General features: G+C 48.2%; 1 protein-coding gene across 6 annotated transcripts in view; it reads right to left on the bottom strand.

The window, feature by feature from the left end:
• The window catches only part of KALRN (kalirin RhoGEF kinase), a 237,638-nt gene that overhangs the window by 170,870 nt on the left and 48,323 nt on the right, over positions 1–18,445 (bottom strand). For all 6 annotated transcript variants that reach the window (XM_040358301.1, XM_040358299.1, XM_040358300.1 and 3 more), the window contains exons 17-18: positions 5,757–5,899; positions 1,685–1,787 (exon numbers count right to left, since the gene is read on the bottom strand). In XM_040358301.1, the coding sequence (XP_040214235.1) occupies positions 1,685–1,787; positions 5,757–5,899 (246 nt within the window). The remainder of the gene's footprint in view (positions 1–1,684; positions 1,788–5,756; positions 5,900–18,445) is intronic.

The raw sequence follows: 18,445 nt of genomic DNA, 5'->3' as shown, positions 1-18,445 counted from the left end.
CTCTACAATGTATAATATCCTCACTACAATGTATAATATCCACCCTACAATGTATAATATCCACTCTACAATGTATAATATCCACCCTACAATGTATAATATCCACGCTACAATGTATAATATCCACACTACAATGTATAATATCCACTACAATGTATAATATCCACTACAATGTATAATATCCACTCTACAATGTATAATATCCACACTACAATGTATAATATCCACACTACAATGTATAATATCCACCCTACAATGTATAATATCCACGCTACAATGTATAATATCCTCACTACAATGTATAATATCCACCCTACAATGTATAATATCCACGCTACAATGTATAATATCCACCCTACAATGTATAATATCCACGCTACAATGTATAATATCCACCCTACAATGTATAATATCCACGCTACAATGTATAATATCCACCCTACAATGTATAATATCCACGCTACAATGTATAATATCCACTCTACAATGTATAATATCCACACTACAATGTATAATATCCACCCTACAATGTATAATATCCTCACTACAATGTATAATATCCACTACAATGTATAATATCCACTACAATGTATAATATCCACTACAATGTATAATATCCACACTACAATGTATAATATCCACTACAATGTATAATATCCACTACAATGTATAATATCCACTACAATGTATAATATCCACACTACAATGTATAATATCCACTCTACAATGTATAATATCCACTCTACAATGTATAATATCCACTCTACAATGTATAATATCCTCTACAATGTATAATATCCACACTACAATGTATAATATCCACTACAATGTATAATATCCACACTACAATGTATAATATCCACACTACAATGTATAATATCCACACTACAATGTATAATATCCACTCTACAATGTATAATATCCACACTACAATGTATAATATCCACACTACAATGTATAATATCCACTACAATGTATAATATCCACTACAATGTATAATATCCTCTCTACAATGTATAATATCCACACTACAATGTATAATATCCACTACAATGTATAATATCCACTACAATGTATAATATCCTCTCTACAATGTATAATATCCACACTACAATGTATAATATCCACACTACAATGTATAATATCCACACTACAATGTATAATATCCACACTACAATGTATAATATCCACCCTACAATGTATAATATCCACCCTACAATGTATAATATCCACACTACAATGTATAATATCCACACTACAATGTATAATATCCACACTACAATGTATAATATCCACACTACAATGTATAATATCCACTACAATGTATAATATCCACACTACAATGTATAATATCCACTACAATGTATAATATCCTCACTACAATGTATAATATCCTCACTACAATGTATAATATCCACCCTACAATGTATAATATCCACCCTACAATGTATAATATCCACGCTACAATGTATAATATCCACTACAATGTATAATATCCACTACAATGTATAATATCCACTACAATGTATAATATCAGACCTGCGCCATTTCCTACCAATTATCCGCAGAATGTGATTGGATAAGTTCTATGAAAGTCAATGAGCGCAGACAAAGGGGTCGGCACCGCAGCCTTCCCATGATGCATCACACACCGCGCCTTAAAAAAGGACAAAGCGCAGCCTACCTTGTCGCTGTCTACAGTGTTCTGCGAGGTCCGGGAGGCGATGGAGATTGTGTCCGGCTGGCTGCTGCCGTCACCCTGACTGTCCAGATCCTCCAACCCGTCCCTGGAGGGAGAGGAACCGGAAACCGTTACAGAAACCAGAATTGGGTCAAAACCACAACAACAAAAAACACCAAAAACAACATCAATTAGAAGTGTAAATATTATTGGAAACATTTTAACTAGAAAATAATATCTTCTATTAAGCTAGTAGTAGTTGGTGACATTCAGCTGGTCTCGCTGAGTGATGCTGAAGTTGTTTCGTAGTTTCTCCAAGACACTTCTTTAGTTCTAATGGGCCAGATTCAGGTAGGGGCGCGCACTGATACGGCGGCGCAGCGTATCGTCTTTACGCTACGCCGCCGTAAATTACAGGAGCAACGCTGTATTCACGAAGCACTTGCTCCGTAATTTGCGACGGCTTAGCGTAAAAGGGGCCGGCGTAAGCGCGCGTAATTCAAATGATCCCGTAGGGGGCGTGGATCATTTAAATTAGGCGCATTCCCGCGCCGAACGTACTGCGCATGCGTCAGTCCCTAAAATTTCCCGACGTGCATTGCGGTAAATGACGTCGCAAGGACGTCATTGGCTTAGACGTGAACGTAAATGGCGTCCAGTGCCATTCACGAACGACTTACGCAAACGACATAAAATTTTAAAATCGCGACGCGGGAACGACATCCATACTTACCATTGACTGCGCCTCCTAATAGCAGGAGCAGCCTTACGACGAAACCGGCGTACGCAAACGCCGTAAAAAACGACCGCCGGGCACACGTACGTTTGTGAATCGGCGTAAGTATGTAATTTGCATACTCTACGCTGACAACTACGGGAGCGCCACCTAGTGGCCAGCGTCAGATGCACCCTAAGATACGACGGCGTAAGAGACTTATGCCAGTCGTATCTTAGGCTAAAGTCGGCGTATCGAGCTTTCTGAATACAGAAAGTAGATACGCCGGCGCAACTTAGCAATTACGCGGCGTATCTATAGATATACGCCGGCGTAATTGCTCTCTGAATCTACCCCATTGAGTATTGGGGAGCTCAGCACTTCTATCCACACAGAGAGCGCCGACACTTCATCCAATCACCATGGAATATTCAGATGGTAATTATCTCAGGAAAATTGTGGAGCCCTCCTGTTCTCAATCATCTCAGTGTCACTCAAAGGATTAGCCCCATCCCCCGACCCTCTGCCACCAAAGACGGGAAGATGAAACCAGAACGGGAGGGTCTACAACTACTTGTTCTTGGACCATCAATATCGACGCATTCCATGGTGATCGAAATAAAGCGTCTTGAGGTCTGGATATAAATGTTGGGGTATCTTCCTGACACCAAGGATGGGATGATGGATCTAGGACAGGAGGGTTCCACAACTTTCCTTGAATAATCAACATCTCCACCTCCCATTGTGATTGGATGAAGGTGTTGGTGCTACCTGTGTGGAAATTTTTCGAGACAAGTGAGGTGCACATTTTGGATATTTTGGGGACAACTGGTTCTAAAGAAATGTGGAACAACCATCTCTGAATGATGGGGGGGGGGGGGGCTACAACATCTGTCTTCCACATATATTTCCATTTGGACATCCAACAACAGGATAATCAACATCTCCTCCATATACAATGGCGGTTGGATGAAGGCGTCTTAAGGTATGGATATAAATGTTGGGGTATCTTCCTGACACCAAGGATGGGATGATGGCACCAGAACAACTTCATCCAACCACCATGGTAAGTGGAGTTGTTGATTATCCAAGAATAGGATGGGACGTGTGAAATTTGTGGGGCCCCCCTGTTCTAGTTCCATCATCCCATCCTTGGTGTCAGGAAGATACCCCAACATTTATATCCAGACCTCAAGACGCCTTCATCCAACCGCCATTGTATATGGAGATGTTGATTATCCTGTTGTTGGATGTCCAAATGGAAATATATGTGGAAGACAGATGTTGTAGAACCCCCCCCCCCATTCAGAGATAGTTGTTCCACATTTCTTTAGAACAGGGGGGGGCAGGGGATAGTAAATAAAGGGTGCAGGGTTCTGGCGAGTGCTAGTTACAGGGTGCAGGGTTCTGGCGGGTGCTAGTTATAGGGTGCACTGTTGCAGGGCTCTAGTTACAGCGTGCAAAGTTTAGGATGGTGCTAGTTACAGGGTGCAAGGTTCAGGATGGTGCTACTTACAGGGTGCACTGTTCGAGGGTTCTAGTTACAGGGTGCACTGTTCAGGATGGTGCTAGTTACAGGGTGCACTGTTAAGGATGGTGATAGTTACAGGGTGCAAGGTTCAGTAGGGTGATAGTTACAGGGTGCAAGGTTCAGGATGGTGATAGTTACAGGGTGCACTGTTAAGGATGGTGATAGTTACAGGGTGCAAGGTTCAGTAGGGTGATAGTTACAGGGTGCAAGGTTCAGTAGGGTGATAGTTACAGGGTGCAAGGTTCAGGATGGTGATAGTTACAGGGTGCAAGGTTCAGTAGGGTGCTAGGTTCAGGAGGGTGCTAGTTACAGGGTGCAAGGTTCAGGAGGGTGCTAGGTACAGGGTGCTAGGTACAGGGTGCAGGGTTCTGGAGGGTGCTTGGTATAGGGGGCAGGGTTCTGGAGGGTGCTAGTTACAGGGTGCAGGGTTCAGGAGAATGATAGTTACGGGGTGCAGAAGGTTGCTAGGTACAGGGTGCAGGGTTCAGGAGAATGATAGTTACGGGGCGCAGAAGGTTGTTGGGTACAGGGTGCAGGGTTCAGAAGGTTGCTAGGTACAGGGTGATAGTTACAGGGTGCAGAGTTCTGGAGGGTGCTAGTTACAGGCGGCAGGGTTCTAGAAGGAGCTAGTTACAGGGTGCAGGGTTCAAGAGGGTTCTTGTTACAGGGTGCTGGGTTCAGAAGGATGCTAGGTACAGGGCGTAGAGTTCTGGAGGGTGCAGGGTTCAGGAGGGTGCTTGGAACAGAGTGCAGGGTTCTGGAGAGTCCTAGTTACAGAGGGTTTGGGAGGGTGCTAGGTACACAGTGCAGGGTTCAGGAGGGTGCTAGGTACAGTTTTCAGACGGATACTAGGTGCAGGGTTCAAAAGGATGCTAGGTACAGGGTGCAGAGTTCTGAAGGGTGCAGGGTTCAGGAGGGTGCTTGGTACAGAGTGCAGGGTTCAGGAAGGTGGTAGGTACAGGGTGCAGAGTTCTGGAGGGTGCTAGTTTCAGGCTGCAGGGTTCAGGAGGGTGCTTAGTACAGTGCGCAGGGTTCAGGAAGGTGGTAGGTACAGGGTGCAGAGTTCTGGAGGCTGCTAGTTTCAGGGTTCAGGAGGGTGCTTAGTACAGAGTGCAGGATTCAGGAGGGTGCTTGGTACAGAGTGCAGGGTTCAGGAAGGTGGTAGGTACAGGGTGCAGAGTTCTGGAGGGTGCTAGTTTCAGGCTGCAGGGTTCAGGAGGGTGCTTAGTACAGGGTGCAGGGTTCAGGAAGGTGGTAGGTACAGGGTGCAGAGTTCTGGAGGCTGCTAGTTTCAGGGTTCAGGAGGGTGCTTAGTACAGAGTGCAGGGTTCAGGAGGGTGCTTGGTACAGAGTGCAGGGTTCAGGAGGGTGCTTGGTGCAGGGTTCCACCCCCGAATTCCCATCCTTGATGGGATTGTTTTTCCTCTCCCAGAACCGTCTTCAACATTACAGAACAAGCCCAGCTGAATGTGACCGACTGCTACTAGAAAAACCATCACCTGGACACGTGAGAACCTTCAAAGAGATTCTTATTATTGCAACTGCAAAACCATTTTTTTCTGGTGAACAAAGAGCGAAATGCGGTACATCAGGTTCTCTGCAACCTTACCAACTTGAAAAGAAATGTTTGTTCCGTTCCCAGAAATTTTTGCATTTGTGAGACTTTTACATTCAACTGCTACAGAACTTTATTCTGCAGAGTCTCCCCCTGGTGGTAGCTCTTGTTGAATGATGGCGGAGATGAGATCACACTGTCCTATGTCAGGCCCACACTGGTGAATATTTCCTGTAAATACGCGTTTCCCATCATCTCATTGTATATCGCTTACCTCTTGCTGTTGTTCCTCTGCTTGGCCGGGGTCTTCGGCGGCTGAATCGGCTCTTTTAGCGCTCCTTTCAGGTGGATCATTCTCTCCTGGATCACCTCTCGGATGTTCTTGATCCAGTCCTGCTTCGCCTCAATGCTGGATGCCTGGGGGAAAAAAAAATAAAAGACAAGTGAGCGCGGCGGCACCAGACTGAACAATGGCTTGTTTTGGACTTCCAGCCACATAGAATAAATTGTATACCAGATACTGGGAAAATGTGATATTCCATACACAGACTGACTGCAGAGCCCCCAACCAGCAGCATCAAGAGAACCTGTCCCTTCCGGAATAAAGCCGGACACCCTACAAGAGTACCTGTCCCTTCCGGAATAAAGCCGGACACCCTACAAGAGTACCTGTCCCTTCCGGAATAAAGCCAGACACCCTACAAGAGTACCTGTCCCTTCTGGAATATAGCCGGACACCCTACAAGAGTACCTGTCCCTTCTGGAATATAGCCGGACACCCTACAAGAGTACCTGTCCCTTCTGGAATATAGCCGGACACCCTACAAGAGTACCTGTCCCTTCTGGAATATAGCTGGACACCCTACAAGAGTACCTGTCCCTTCTGGAATAAATCCGGACACCCTACAAGAGTACCTGTCCCTTCTGGAATAAAGCCGGACACCCTACAAGAGTACCTGTCCCATCTGGAATAAAGCCGGACACCCTACAAGAGTACCTGTCCCTTCTGGAATAAAGCCAGACACCCTACAAGAGTACCTGTCCCCTCCGGAATAAAGCCGGACACCCTACAAGAGTACCTGTCCCTTCTACAATATAGCCGGACACCCTACAAGAGTACCTGTCCCCTCCGGAATATAGCCAGACACCCTACAAGAGTACCTGTCCCCTCCGGAATAAAGCCGGACACCCTACAAGAGTACCTGTCCCTTCTACAATATATCCGGACACCCTACAAGAGTACCTGTCCCTTCTACAATATTTCCGGACACCCTACAAGAGTGCCTGTCCCTTCTGGAATAAAGCCGGACACCCTACAAGAGTACCTGTCCCTTCTGGAATAAAGCCGGACACCCTACAAGAGTACCTGTCCCTTCTACAATATAGCCGGACACCCTACAAGAGTACCTGTCCCTTCTACAATATAGCCGGACACCCTACAAGAGTACCTGTCCCTTCTGGAATAAAGCCGGACACCCTACAAGAGTACCTGTCCCTTCTGGAATAAAGCCGGACACCCTACAAGAGTACCTGTCCCTTCTACAATATAGCCAGACACCCTACAAGAGTACCTGTCCCTTCTACATTATAGCCGGACACCCTACAACAGTACCTGTCCCTTCTGGAATAAAGCCGGACACCCTACAAGAGTACCTGTCCCTTCTGGAATAAAGCCGGACACCCTACAAGAGTACCTGTCCCTTCTGGAATAAAGCCGGACACCCTACAAGAGTACCTGTCCCTTCTGGAATAAAGCGGGAGACCCTACAAGAGTACCTGTCCCTTCTGGAATAAAGCCGGACACCCTACAAGAGTACCTGTCCCTTCTACAATATAGCCGGACACCCTACAAGAGTACCTGTCCCCTCCGGAATATAGCCAGACACCCTACAAGAGTACCTGTCCCTTCTAGAATAAAGCCGAACACCCTAAAAGAGTACCTGTCCCTTCTGGAAGATAGCCTGACACCCTACAAGAGTACCTGTCCCTTCTACAATATAGCCGGACACCCTACAAGAGTACCTGTCCCTTCTACAATATAGCCGGACACCCTACAAGAGTACCTGTCCCTTCTGGAATAAAGCCGGACACCCTACAAGAGTACCTGTCCCTTCTGGAATAAAGCCGGACACCCTACAAGAGTACCTGTCCCTTCTACAATATAGCCAGACACCCTACAAGAGTACCTGTCCCTTCCGGAATAAAGCCAGACACCCTACAAGAGTACCTGTCCCTTCTAGAATAAAGCCAGACACCCTACAAGAGTACCTGTCCCTTCTGGAATAAAGCCGGACACCCTACAAGAGTACCTGTCCCTTCTGGAATAAAGCCGGACACCCTACAAGAGTACCTGTCCCTTCTGGAATAAAGCCGAACACCCTACAAGAGTACCTGTCCCTTCTACAATATAGCCGGACACCCTACAAGAGTACCTGTCCCTTCTGGAATAAAGCCGGACACCCTACAAGAGTACCTGTCCCTTCTACAATATAGCCGGACACCCTACAAGAGTACCTGTCCCTTCCGGAATAAAGCCGGACACCCCACAAGAGTACCTGTCCCTTCCGGAATAAAGCCGGACACCCTACAAGAGTACCTGTCCCTTCTACAATATATCCGGACACCCTACAAGAGTACCTGTCCCCTCCGGAATAAAGCCGGACACTCTACAAGAGTACCTGTCCCTTCTGGAATAAAGCCAGACACCCTACAAGAGTACCTGTCCCTTCCGGGAATAAAGCCAGACACCCTACAAGAGTACCTGTCCCTTCTGGAATAAAGCCAGACACCCTACAAGAGTACCTGTCCCTTCTGGAATAAAGCCAGACACCCTACAAGAGTACCTGTCCCTTCTGGAATAAAGCCGGACACCCTACAAGAGCACCTGTCCCTTCTACAATATAGCCGGACACCCTACAAGAGTACCTGTCCCTTCTGGAATATAGCCGAACACCCTACAAGAGTACCTGTCCCTTCTGGAATAAAGCCGGACACTCTACAAGAGTACCTGTCCCTTCTGGAATAAAGCCAGACACCCTACAAGAGTACCTGTCCCTTCCGGAATAAAGCCGGACACCCTACAAGAGTACCTGTCCCTTCCGGAATAAAGCCAGACACCCTACAAGAGTACCTGTCCCTTCCGGAATAAAGCCGGACACCCTACAAGAGTACCTGTCCCCTCCGGAATAAAGCCGGACACCCTACAACAGTACCTGTCCCTTCCGGAATAAAGCCAGACACCCTACAAGAGTACCTGTCCCTTCTGGAATAAAGCCGGACACCCTACAAGAGTACCTGTCCCTTCTGGAATAAAGCCGGACACCCTACAAGAGTACCTGTCCCTTCTGGAATAAAGCCAGACACCCTACAAGAGTACCTGTCCCTTCTGGAATATAGCCGGACACCCTACAAGAGTACCTGTCCCTTCCGGAATAAAGCCGGACACCCTACAAGAGTACCTGTCCCTTCTGGAATAAAGCCGGACACCCTACAAGAGTACCTGTCCCTTCCGGAATAAAGCCGGACACCTTACAAGAGTACCTGTCTCTTCTACAATATAGCCGGACACTCTACAAGAGTACCTGTCCCTTCTGGAATATAGCCGACACCCTGCAAGAGTACCTGTCCCTTCTGGAATAAAGCCAGACACCCTACAAGAGTACCTGTCCCTTCTGGAATAAAGCCAGACACCCTACAAGAGTACCTGTCCCTTCCGGAATAAAGCCGGACACCCTACAAGAGTACCTGTCCCTTCCGGAATAAAGCCGGACACCTTACAAGAGTACCTGTCTCTTCTACAATATAGCCGGACACTCTACAAGAGTACCTGTCCCTTCTGGAATATAGCCGACACCCTGCAAGAGTACCTGTCCCTTCTGGAATAAAGCCAGACACCCTACAAGAGTACCTGTCCCTTCTGGAATAAAGCCAGACACCCTACAAGAGTACCTGTCCCTTCTGGAATAAAGCCGGACACCTTACAAGAGTACCTGTCTCTTCTACAATATAGTCGGACACTCTACAAGAGTACCTGTCCCTTCTGGAATAAAGCCGAACACCCTACAAGAGTACCTGTCCCTTCTGGAATAAAGCCGAACACCCTACAAGAGTACCTGTCCCTTCCGGAATAAAGCTGGACACCCTACAAGAGTACCTGTCCCTTCTGGAATAAAGCCGGACACCATACAAGAGTACCTGTCCCCTCCGGAATAAAGAGATTTTTAATACAGCTTACCTGTAAAATCTTTTTCTTGGAGTACATCACGGGACACAGAGCGGCATATTCATTACTATATGGGTTATATGGAGTACCTTCAGGTGATGGACACTGGCAATCTCAAACAGGAAATGCCCCTCCCTATATAACCCCCTCCCATAGGAGGAGTACCTCAGTTTTGTAGCAAGCAGTATGCCTCCCAAAATGGTCCTCAAAAAAGAGGGGTGGGAGCTCTGTGTCCCGTGATGTACTCCAAGAAAAAGATTTTACAGGTAAGCTGTATTAAAAATCCCTTTTTCTTTATCGTACATCACGGGACACAGAGCGGCATATTCATTACTATATGGGATGTCCCAAAGCAATGCTTACAATGAGGGGAGGGAGAACATCTCCAAGACAAAAGGATTTAATTTAGAGATATACTCAAATCATAATAAATCCAACTTAGTTGAGAAAAATAATTTTAAATTTTAAATTTAACTCAAAAAAGAGGAGCCCCCGGAATCCGAGGGTCTCAAACTGCAGCCTGCAGCACTGCCTGCCCGAAGGCAGTATCAGTATTCCTTCTTACGTCCAACTTGTAGAATTTTGTAAACGTGTGGACAGAAGACCAGGTTGCCGCCTTGCAAACTTGAGCCATAGAGATCTGGTGGTGTGCTGCCCAGGAGGCGCCCATGGCTCTAGTAGAATGAGCCCTTAATGATACTGGAGGAGGCAACCCTTTCAAGCCGTAGGCCTGAGTGATTAATTGCTTAATCCACCTAGAAATGGTGGACTTTGCAGCTGCCTGCCCCTTCTTGGGCCCATCCGGTAGAATGAACAGCACATCTGTTTTCCGGATCTTCTTTGTAGCTTTAAGATAGGCCTTCATGGCCCTGACAATATCCAAGGTATGCAGCAACCCTTCCTTTCTGGAAGTAGGTTTAGGGAAGAAGGATGGTAATACCAAATCCTGGTTCAAATGAAAACTGGATATGACCTTCGGTAGGAAGGAAGGATGAGGGCGGAGAACGACCCTGTCCTTATGAAAAACAAGATATGGTTCCTTACAGGATAAGGCCGCTAGCTCCGAAACTCTTCTTGCGGAAACTATGGCAACCAAAAATACTAACTTCCTTGTCAGTAGAACCAAAGGAATTTCAGCCAACGGCTCAAACGGTTGTTTCTGTAAACTTGACAGAACAAGATTTAAATCCCACGGACAAAGCGGGGATTTAACTGGAGGTCTAATACGTAAGACCCCTTGAAGGAAGGTCTTAACCAGCGAGTGGGTGGCCAGCGGCCGCTGAAACCACACTGACAGAGCAGAAATCTGTCCTTTGATTGTGCTTAATGCCAATCCTTTATCCACTCCTAGCTGGAGAAAACTTAATACTCTATCGATGGTAAATTTGCGAGAAAGCCATCGCTTGGACTCACACCAGCCTACATAGGCCTTCCAGACCCTGTAATAAATCACCCTAGAGACCGGTTTCCTGGCTCTGATTAGGGTAGAGACTACTTTCTGAGACAGACCTCTACCCCTGAGAATCAGGGATTCAGCTTCCAGGCCGTCAAATTTAGATGCCGTAAGGCAGGGTGGAGGATCGGACCTTGCGATAGCAGGTCTGGCCGTAGAGGAAGAGTCCAAGGGTCTCCCACTACCATCTTTAGGATGAGTGAGTACCATGCCCTTCTGGGCCATGCTGGAGCTACCAGGATGACTGGTATGTGTTCCACCCGGATCCTGCGCAGCAGGCGGGGTAGTAACTGGAGCGGGGGAAACGCATAAAGAAGTTTGAACTGATGCCAAGGGCAAACCAACGCATCGGTTCCGCAGGCCATCGGATCCCTTGAGCGGGATATGAACCTGTCTAGTTTCTTGTTGAGTCTCGATGCCATGATATCCACGTCCGGCACTCCCCATCTTTGGCAGAGTGCTTGAAAGACTTGTGGATGCAGAGACCATTCCCCCGGCCATAGAGTCTGGCGGCTTAAGAAGTCCGCCTGAAAGTTGTCCACTCCTGGAATGAATATTGCCGATATGCAGGGCACATGCGCCTCTGCCCATAGGAGAATCAAGCTCACCTCTCTCTGAGCGGCTTGACTCCTGGTTCCCCCTTGGTGATTTATGTATGCCACGGCCGTGGCATTGTCTGATTGAATTCTCACCGGGAACACCTGCAATTTTGACGTCCAAGCCCTGAGGGCTAGTCGAGCAGCTCTGAGCTCCAAGATGTTGATGGGCAACTGCTTCTCTGGCTTTGCCCAAGTACCTTGGCGAGTGCAACCATCCAAAATTGCTCCCCAGCCCGTCAGGCTGGCGTCTGTGGTCACTATCTTCCAAGCCACTGGGCTGAAAGACTTCCCCTTCAGTAGATTCTGAGGGTCTAACCACCAACACAGACTTTGTCGGACTCTTGATAAGAGCGGCAACGGGATATCCAAGGCCTGTGGCCTTCTGCTCCATGCTGACAGGATGGCTGCCTGTAGGATGCGAGTGTGGCTCTGGGCGTATGGTACCGCCTCGAACGTGGCCACCATCTTGCCTAGTAACCTCATACATAGGCGAATAGTCGGTTCTTTCTTGCTTAGAACCAGTAGGATTAATTCCTTGATGGCTTTTACCTTCCTCAGAGGTAGGAACACTCCTTGTTGTTCTGTGTCTAATCTCATGCCGAGATATTCCAACTGCCTTGTGGGCTGGAAAGCTGACTTTTCTCGATTTAGGACCCAGCCAAACCTCTCGAGGTATTGGACCGTGAGGGCCACTGCTCGCTCCAAGCCGGGAGACGAGTGATCTATGACTAGGAGGTCGTCCAGGTATGCTAGGATCGTGACCCCTTGGATCCTTAGCTTGGCTAGGATCGGAGCTAGGACCTTCGTGAACACCCGGGGGGCCGTAGCCAACCCGAAGGGAAGCGCCACGAATTGGAAGTGACGCGAAGCCACCATGAAGCGTAGATATCTTTGATGTGGCTGATAAATTGGAACATGAAGGTAGGCATCCTTTATGTCTATGGACGCCATGAAGTCGTCCTTCTGGAGTGTGGCAGCTGCTGACCGCACGGATTCCATCCGAAATGAGCGGATCTTTAGATATGCATTTACCATCTTTAGGTCCAAAATTGGCCTGACATCTCCATTGGGGATGATGAATAGGTTGGAGTAGAAACCCAGCCCCTGTTCCAGGATTGGCCGGAATCCGAGGCGGATCGTTTGGAATCCTCGACTCCTGGAAATGAGGAGGAGGAAACCTTAGGAAATCTAATTTGTAGCCTGTGGCCACGGAAGACCGTACCCACTCGTCGGGAATGCTGGCTTCCCAAATCTCTGAAAAGAGTCGCAGCCTTCCCCCCACCTTCGTGGGTGGGGGCGCCCCTTCATAAGGTTGGCTTGGGGGCTGGTTTTGCTGGTTTGCGAAACCACTGCCTTTTGCCTCTAACAGCCTGTCCTTGTGATTTGCTGTTGAAGCCGAAGTTTGCTTTTGCAGGAGGCCGTCGATACTGCTTGGCATTAGAGGGCCCCTGCCCAGGGGAATACTGTCGTTTAAACGCAGGCCCCTGAACCTTCTTCTTAGTTGGCAAGAGAGTACTCTTGCCGTTTGAAATGGTCTGAATGTATTTATCTAGGTCTTCTCCGAAGAGTCGTCCTCCATGGAAGGGGAACCCTACCAGGAGCTTCTTGCATGGGGGCTCAGCCTCCCAGCTTTTTAACCATAAGAGTCTTCTCATATGGATAAGGGATAACGATAAACGTGACGCTTGCTGGATAGAATCCTTGATTGCGTCTACCGTAAAACATATGGCCTTAGGGACATCCGAAAATTCTTCTGCCTGCTGGGCAGGAATAAGTTTAAGCATCTGCTTAAATTGATCCGATAATGCTTGAGCGACCCCAATCGCAGCCACAGCTGGCTGTACTACTGCCCCTGCAGAGTTCTTAAGTAGTGCTTCCAAGCGCTTATCAACTGGATCCTTGAACACCTGTATGTTTTCTACAGGGCATGTTAACGATTTGTTAACACATGAGATGGCTGCGTCCACTGCAGGAGTAGCCCATCTTTTGGAAAATTTTTCTTCCATAGGATATAGGACAGAGAACTTCTTAGGTGGTAAGAAGATCTTATCTGGCTTGTTCCAATCTTGGAACAAAACTCCCTCTAATAGAGGATGGATCGGAAACACAGCATTGCTTTGAGGCGCCCTCAGTGAGCCCAAAGCTGAAACCGTCGATACCTGGAGATCTGGTACTGGCAAGTTGAATGCCCTATGGACCAAGTCCGACAATCCTTGAATCCACCAGCTCTCCCTCAGGGAGACTGCCCCAGACTCCTCTGTATCCGGATCTTCGATCCCTGAACCTACTTGGTCCTTGTCCAAGAGGTCGTCCAATTCCCCTGAGGAAAGGACCTCCTCTTCTGAGGGTCCGCGCTCGGGCGACGGAGATCTATTCCGCTTACTGCCCCGCATAGCTGCGGCTATCATTTTACCCATGCTTTTCTGCATCTCTTTTAAAGAGGTGAGTAATACCTCCTCCGTGACCATCTTAGGGTTGGACTGACCCGCGTCAGCTCCAGCCCCAGATCCCGATGGCCCCAAGGCTCCCTGTGGGGAAAGCAGCGGCATAGCATTGTCCGAGACCTCAGACTCTCTGGGGGAATCCCCACCTCTTGTACCCTTGTTTTTTGATGCCATGGTACAATACCGAGGTACACCTGCTACTTATTGGTACCTGGGACTTATAAATAGTTAAATGCCCAAACACCTGTTTGGGGGATAAAAAATGCTTCCTCTCCCCTAGATGACACTTTTTTTTTTTTTTTTTTTTTTTTTCAAATCTAGGAAAGAAAAAACATTCTGTCCCCCTGAGTAGTATTGCAAGAAAAACTATGAGATGGAAAAGAAACAGCCTATTCCTAGGCTTGAAAACAGTCTTTCTGAAGACTGCAATATTCTTTCTGGCCACTGTGTGTCCTCGGCGCCCCGTGCTTGCCGTTCTGGTCTTTCCTCCTCAGTTCCAAAGTATTGAATGAGCTATATGGAACAAACAAGGAAGGGCCGCCCCTTCCTTAAGCCACTGACCCGCCCTTCCCCCCCAGCAATCTCAAACAGGAAATGCCCCTCCCGACAGGGGGGGGGGTGGGGTTGGGAGGAAGGGACCTCTCTGCTCCAGCAAACTGCAGCCTGCAGCCTGGAACCATGAGGAGGTCAGCGTTTTGCCTGCTTTGCAGGCCGTGAGGAGGAAGACTGAATGGAGCATCGCCTGGAGGCTTGCAGGTAAGCACAGCTCTCTGACACACACATATACTTTTATATCACACAGGCCCCACTCAATGCTTTTCCAACACTACAAGGGAGGTCACATCTTATGGGGAATAATACATAGAGAGCCATCCTATCTTTATGATATGTGACTAGTTTGCCAGATGCAGTGCATAACTTTAGGCATGTCCCCTGTGACCCCCCAGAAAAAACCTGCTAAGAACCAAGTTCCGCAAGTTTTCCCCTCACTTACCTGCTCCATGCCGCAGGACTTTGCCAAGCAAGAGGCCCAATCTTCCCCCATCTCGGTGGGGATGTCTAGACCTTCAGGCCCTGGGTTCCTATGAAGGATCCACTGTCCTGGGCCCATATAGCACTCTGGCAACAGAAACATTAGGCACCCAAAGGTTTCTAAGTTCTGGGCCCAGGGTCCAGCTCTCTAAAAAGAAAAGCATTATGGGCTATACCCCAAGGGTTTGGGGTCCGGTTACTGACCACTTTAGCGCTGAGGCTTTTTTGGACAGAACCGGTTAGCTCATCTAATCCCAAGGATGTGGAGGCAAGCTAAACCATGACTAACACCTAAGACACTGGCGGAAAAACTGAGGTACTCCTCCTATGGGAGGGGGTTATATAGGGAGGGGCATTTCCTGTTTGAGATTGCCAGTGTCTACACCTGAAGGTACTCCATATAACCCATATAGTAATGAATGCCGCTCTGTGTCCCGTGATGTACGATAAAGAAAAAGCCTGACACCCTACAAGAGTACCTGTCCCTTCTGGAATATAGCCGGACACTCTACAAGAGTACCTGTCCCTTCTGGAATAAAGCCGGACACCTTACAAGAGTACCTGTCCCCTCCGGAATAAAGCCTGACACCCTACAAGAGTACCTGTCCCTTCTGGAATAAAGCCAGACACCCTACAAGAGTACCTGTCCCTTCTACAATATAGCCGGACACCCTTCAAGAGTACCTGTCCCTTCTGGAATAAAGCCGGACACCCTACAAGAGTACCTGTCCCTTCTACAATATAGCCGGACACCCTACAAGAGTACCTGTCCCTTCTGGAATAAAGCCGGACACCCTACAAGAGTACCTGTCCCTTCTACAATATAGCCGGACACCCTACAAGAGTACCTGTCCCTTCTACAATAAAGCCGGACACCCTACAAGAGTACCTGTCCCCTCCAAAATATAGCTGGACACCCTACAAGAGTACCTGTCCCTTCCGGAATAAAGCCGAACACCCTACAAGAGTACCTGTCCCTTCTACAATATAGCCGGACACCCTACAAGAGTACCTGTCCCCTCCGGAATAAAGCTGAACACCCTACAAGAGTACCTGTCCCCTCCGGAATAAAGCCGGACACCCTACAAAAGTATCTGTCCCTTCCGGAATAAAGCCGGACACTCTACAAGAGTACCTGTCCCTTCTACAATATAGCCGGACACCCTACAAGAGTACCTGTCCCTTCTGGAATAAAGCCGGACACCCTACAAGAGTACCTGTCCCTTCCGGAATATAGCCGGACACCCTACAAGAGTACCTGTCCCTTCGGGAATAAAGCCGGACACCCTACAAGAGTACCTGTCCCTTCGGGAATAAAGCTGGACACCCTACAAGAGTACCTGTCCCTTCTGGAATAAAGCCGGACACCCTACAAGAGTACCTGTCCCTTCTGGAATAAAGCCGGACACCCTACAAGAGTACCTGTCTCTTCTGGAAGATAGCCGGACACCCTACAAGAGTACCTGTCCCTTCTACAATAAAGCCAGACACCCTACAAGAGTACCTGTCCCTTCTACAATATAGCCAGACACCCTACAAGAGTACCTGTCCCTTCTGGAATATAGCCGGACACCCTACAAGAGCGCCTGTCCCTTCCGGAATAAAGCCGGACACCCTACAAGAGCGCCTGTCCCTTCCGGAATAAAGCCGGACACCCTACAAGAGTACCTGTCCCTTCTAGAATAAAGCCGGACACCCTACAAGAGTACCTGTCCCTTCTAGAATAAAGCCGGACACCCTACAAGAGTACCTGTCCCTTCTGGAATAAAGCCGGACACCCTACAAGAGTACCTGTCTCTTCTGGAAGATAGCTGGACACCCTACAAGAGTACCTGTCCCTTCTGGAATAAAGCCAGACACCCTACAAGAGTACCTGTCCCTTCCGGAATAAAGCCGGACACCCTACAAGAGTACCTGTCCCTTCCGGAATAAAGCCAGACACCCTACAAGAGTACCTGTCCCTTCTGGAATAAAGCCGGACACCCTACAAGAGTACCTGTCCCTTCTGGAATATAGCCAGACACCCTACAAGAGTACCTGTCCCTTCTGGAATATAGCCAGACACCCTACAAGAGTACCTGTCCCTTCTGGAATAAAGCCGGACACCCTACAAGAGTACCTGTCCCTTCTGGAATAAAGCTGGACACCCTACAAGAGTACCTGTCCCTTCTGGAATAAAGCCGGACACCCTACAAGAGTACCTGTCCCTTCTGGAATATAGCCGAACACCCTACAAGAGTACCTGTCCCTTCTACAATATAGCCGGACACCCTACAAGAGTACCCGTCCCTTCTGGAATAAAGCCGGACACCCTACAAGAGTACCTGTCCCCTCTACAATATAGCCGGACACCCTACAAGAGTACCTGTCCCTTCTGGAATAAAGCCGGACACCCTACAAGAGTACCTGTCCCTTCTGGAAGATAGCCTGACACCCTACAAGAGTACCTGTCCCTTCTACAATATAGCCGGACACCCTACAAGAGTACCTGTCCCTTCTACAATTTAGCCGGACACCCTACAAGAGTACCTGTCCCTTCTGGAATAAAGCTGGACACCCTACACGAGTACCTGTCCCTTCTTTAATACAGCCGGACACCCTACAAGAGTACCTGTCCCTTCTGGAATATAGCCAGACACCCTACAAGAGTACCTGTCCCTTCTGGAATAAAGCCGGACACCCTACAAGAGTACCTGTCCCCTCCGGAATAAAGCTGGACACCCTACAAGAGTACCTGTCCCTTCTGGAATAAAGCCGGACATCCTACAAGAGTACCTGTCCCTTCTGGAATAAAGCCGGACACCCTACAAGAGCGCCTGTCCCTTCCGGAATAAAGCCGACACCCTACAAGAGTACCTGTCCCTTCTGGAATATAGCCGGACACCCTACAAGAGCGCCTGTCCCTTCCGGAATAAAGCCGACACCCTACAAGAGTACCTGTCCCTTCTGGAATAAAGCTGGACACCCTACAAGAGTACCTGTCCCTTCTACAATACAGCCGGACACCCTACAAGAGTACCTGTCCCCTCCAGAATATAGCCTGACACCCTACAAGAGTACCTGTCCCTTCTGGAATAAAGCCGAACACCCTACAAGAGCGCCTGTCCCTTCCGGAATAAAGCCGGACACCCTACAAGAGTACCTGTCCCTTCTACAATATAGCCGGACACCCTACAAGAGTACCTGTCCCTTCTGGAATAAAGCCGGACACCC

The sequence above is a fragment of the Rana temporaria genome, chromosome 6 (genome assembly GCF_905171775.1).
Source record: "Rana temporaria chromosome 6, aRanTem1.1, whole genome shotgun sequence".
Lineage (NCBI taxonomy): Eukaryota > Metazoa > Chordata > Amphibia > Anura > Ranidae > Rana > Rana temporaria.
This window is presented reverse-complemented; position numbering and strand designations above follow the sequence as displayed.